The 3,426-nt window shown below is 56.8% G+C and overlaps 2 protein-coding genes across 2 annotated transcripts, besides 1 other annotated feature; both read right to left on the reverse strand.

Moving 5' to 3' along the window:
- Positions 1-380, reverse strand: Tc00.1047053508315.5 (mucin TcMUCII, putative; the record flags this gene model as incomplete). Its single annotated transcript, XM_797899.1, has 1 exon — positions 1-380. A coding segment is annotated over one exon (380 nt), but the record flags the coding sequence as incomplete, so codon positions are not given.
- Positions 1-3,426: a sequence feature (areas not merged during assembly with more than two copies in the genome that could not be assigned to a particular haplotype).
- On the reverse strand, positions 1,001-1,591 carry Tc00.1047053508315.10 (uncharacterized protein; the record flags this gene model as incomplete). Its single annotated transcript, XM_797898.1, has 1 exon — positions 1,001-1,591. The coding sequence occupies one exon, from the start codon at positions 1,589-1,591 to the stop codon at positions 1,001-1,003; it is 591 nt and encodes a 196-aa protein (XP_802991.1).

A 3,426-nucleotide genomic window follows, 5' to 3' on the forward strand; every position in this document is an offset into this window, starting at 1 on the left:
ACTTTGTTGTTTGTCATACCGTTCGTGCCCTCTGTCAGTGATTTATTTGGTTCGGTACTTACTTTTGGTTCCAGAACTGCCGTACTGGTAGATCCTGATCCCTCTCCGCCATCATCTCCCGGACTTGCAACGGGCCCCGTTGTTGAAGGATCTGAATGACCGGTCTCCTGTGATGCTCCCCCTGTTGCAAGGGTCGATTGACTGGGGGCGCCTACAATAGCTTCAACCGGCTTAGCAGTTGGTGGCTGTGTTGTATTCGTCGTGGTCGTCTGGGAAGCTTGAACATCAACTTTAGGCTCCGGTTCCACTAACGCGCAAACGGACGGGCAGCAGCACAGGGCAAGCACCAACAGGGCGCACAGCAGACGGCACGTCATCATCGTGAGTGTGGTCGTTCAGTGGTGTGGAGCTGATCTGCACAGTGAGGGACATGGAGAGCAACAGGGGAGACGAGAGGTGCGGCAGACACACACAGAGGGCACACCACATGAGGAGAGGGCAGCAGCCAGGCATGCACCGTACGCCGCACACCACGCACGACACACACTCCAATCCACGGCAGCAGGCACACACACACACACACAGCCCTGCCGCAACACCAACACACAGATGGAGGAGGGAGAAGCAAACAGGAGCGGCACACAAGGCTCCACCGCATGCACGTGCGGCGAGAGCGGTCCGTCGTGTCGGCACCCCTCACGGAGGGTGCGCACACAGCAACACAAAAGCAAAGTAACAATACAAAGGAGATCCCCGCACACCACGCGGATTGTTGGTCCACGGGAAGTGCAGCCAATATTCACCACAAAGCAGCTTATTATCTTGTTTTGGTTGTATGCTGCTACAATAACGAGTGAGTAGCGCAAGGGCCGTCCGTACAAAAGTGGCAAGCATTCCGTCGTGCGGGCTGGGGCAGTCACAAACAGTCGCAGTCCCAGTTCCCAACGACGAGGGCATTCCCGCAGTGGATGAGGCGGAGTCTCCCGTGGTCCGTCGGGGATCAGCAGCCCGTGGCGTCCGTGATGAGGCGGTGGCGGAAGAGCCTGGTCCATCTCGAGTACCCGCGTTTGTGCTTCCTGCGTGTCTTGCCTGCCGGCATGCTTGGCAACTTCGGTGGCGACCTGCGCGCGAGGCGCATGTTAAGAAGACGGTGGCGCCATTGCGGCATCCGCATGGGAGGCCCTCGCAAACTATTATAACGCCAGGCTGAGCACGTCCGGCATGTGCCCTCATACTGTGGACGGACAAGCGCACTCTGCCGCAGATTGGGCAGGAGGACGTCAATCCGCCGCTCGCTGGTCGACAAGGAGTTGCGGCGCTCACGTCGGGAAGAGGTTCCGGCGGAGGCAGTGACGGGCCGGTCACCGCAGTGAGGGAGGGACGGCGCCACCGACACAGAGGGTTCCTTGTGATCCGCAGGGCGCGTGCAGGCCTGTCGAAGAGTGGGCAGGAGTCGCATCGCGCCTGTGCGCAGTGCCGCCACTCGGGGACCGATGTCCGGGTCAACACCAGGAATAGAGTCCTCGCCACACCGACAGGCGCCTGTCACGCGGTGTGCGCGCCTTCCTTTTCCTCCTGGGCATCCTTCCATTATAACCTCTTCACTGCAGTGAGGAAGTCCACGTGCCAGGCATTGACGCAGTCCTGCGAGAGGAATCGTGCAATCGTGGCTTGTTTGTCAGCGGCCGCACCGCGTGGAATACCGCAGTGTGATGGGAAAATATAAAATCCACAGGTGACCTCGCTTCACCAAGGAAAGCAGCATAATCCAAATTTACTCAGTAACGCGGTCTCGCACGGTCGGTGGGCGACGCGGGGTGCCTCCATTGCCGAGAGGGAGTCCGTTTCCTCCAGCATTCGTGTGGGCGATTGGGATGTTCCCAGACAAGGAGGTATGAGATGTCTAAAAACATTTTCGATCGCAAGGCAGCCTGCCCCATATGAGCATGCGAGGCTGCCAGCTGCTGCACGATGTACCTCCACAGGGAGATCATTTGTCGTGGTGGAGTCATATAATAGCGCAGCGGATCCAGATGCGAGTGCAGCGAGATATGAAGGACCGTCCGTCCACAATTCAAAGTCACAATCCCCCAAAGAGGAGTGAGTAGAATAAAAAGCCGTGCGCCCGACATCGTCAGAGGCGTCTTCGGCAAACAGTGGCTGATAAAATCTCAAGTTGTTGCAGATCGCAGTGTCCCGGGGAAAAATTCGATGTTGGGCAAGAGGCGCGCGAATGTGGTTGTGGGGTGTCCCAATAATGTCACAGACGCGTAGCAATCCATTAATAGCAGCATCTCTCGGAAGCGGATTGATGTCGCCGCTTTCCCATGCATGGACGGCGGCATAGGTTGCGAGTAGATAAGGGAACGCAAATCCTCGTGATCATGGAGGCGTATATAGCGTTCGTATTGTGTGAGTGCACGACGCCAGAGTACCTTCCGGAGCGGAAGAATATTGGCCTCCAAATAGACAGATGTGTCTTCTGTAGATGCGCTCAGGCAAAGAATGTTTTGCTACCGTCGCGGTACCGTACTTTCATATTATGGAGGTGGGTGGGGGCAAGTCACGGGACAATAGCCTCGCCATTATGAAATAGCACACTATGAACGTATCCAATCAAAAAGGATCGCATGGTGTGATGGGACGCGCCCGCTTCTGCGCCCAGACGCAGCTGATAGCGGCGTGGCATGGTCCTCTTTGCAGCGGTGGAAGCGTGCGTAACAATTAAGAAGTTGATCGAACGTGTTGCCCAGCAAGCGCACTGGGCGTGACTGAATACGCAGGTTCCCGCTAACAAGATGGAGATCGACCATGTCCTCGTCAGACCGTGTGTGTGTGAAGAGATGTAGAATAGAGCAGCTTCGCTCTTAGCGACGTTGATTTTTAGGCTGTGCTTGGCAGCCCATGTGGCCACAAAAGACAAGAGCGGTCGCATTGCCACAGCACAGGCATGGATGTCCGCACATGAGGCAACAATTGTGTGTTCGTCAGCGTACATGAAAGCGGAGGCAGAATAGATGCTGCCCAGGCGGTGCAGCAGACCATCCACACAGTAGAGGAAGAGTTGGGGTCCCGGGACGCCGCCTTGCGGTGCTCCAGCTGAGGCGAGTTGTTTCCGGGAGTGCTGTTCACGAGTGCATACCCTAACATAGCGGCCCCGCAGGTAGTTGTGCAGCCAGCGTTTGGTTCGAGGCCAAGGCGCGGAATTCTGTCAAGCATGCAGAATAAATTCCCATGGTCAGTGGTGTCGAACGCAGTCGGAAAATCAATCGAGACCACGAGCGATGGCGACGAGGGCGTCGTGTGGGGACGTCGTCTCCAGGGCGCTCATGCTCCACAATGCCAAACTCATTCAGTCCACGGGTAATTTGTCGACAACAAGTGCCACCACGTCCGACGTAGAACGCGGAGGTGCAAATCCGGAAA

The sequence above is a fragment of the Trypanosoma cruzi genome, genomic scaffold, assembly GCF_000209065.1.
Source record: "Trypanosoma cruzi strain CL Brener 1047053516769 genomic scaffold, whole genome shotgun sequence".
Lineage (NCBI taxonomy): Eukaryota > Euglenozoa > Kinetoplastea > Trypanosomatida > Trypanosomatidae > Trypanosoma > Trypanosoma cruzi.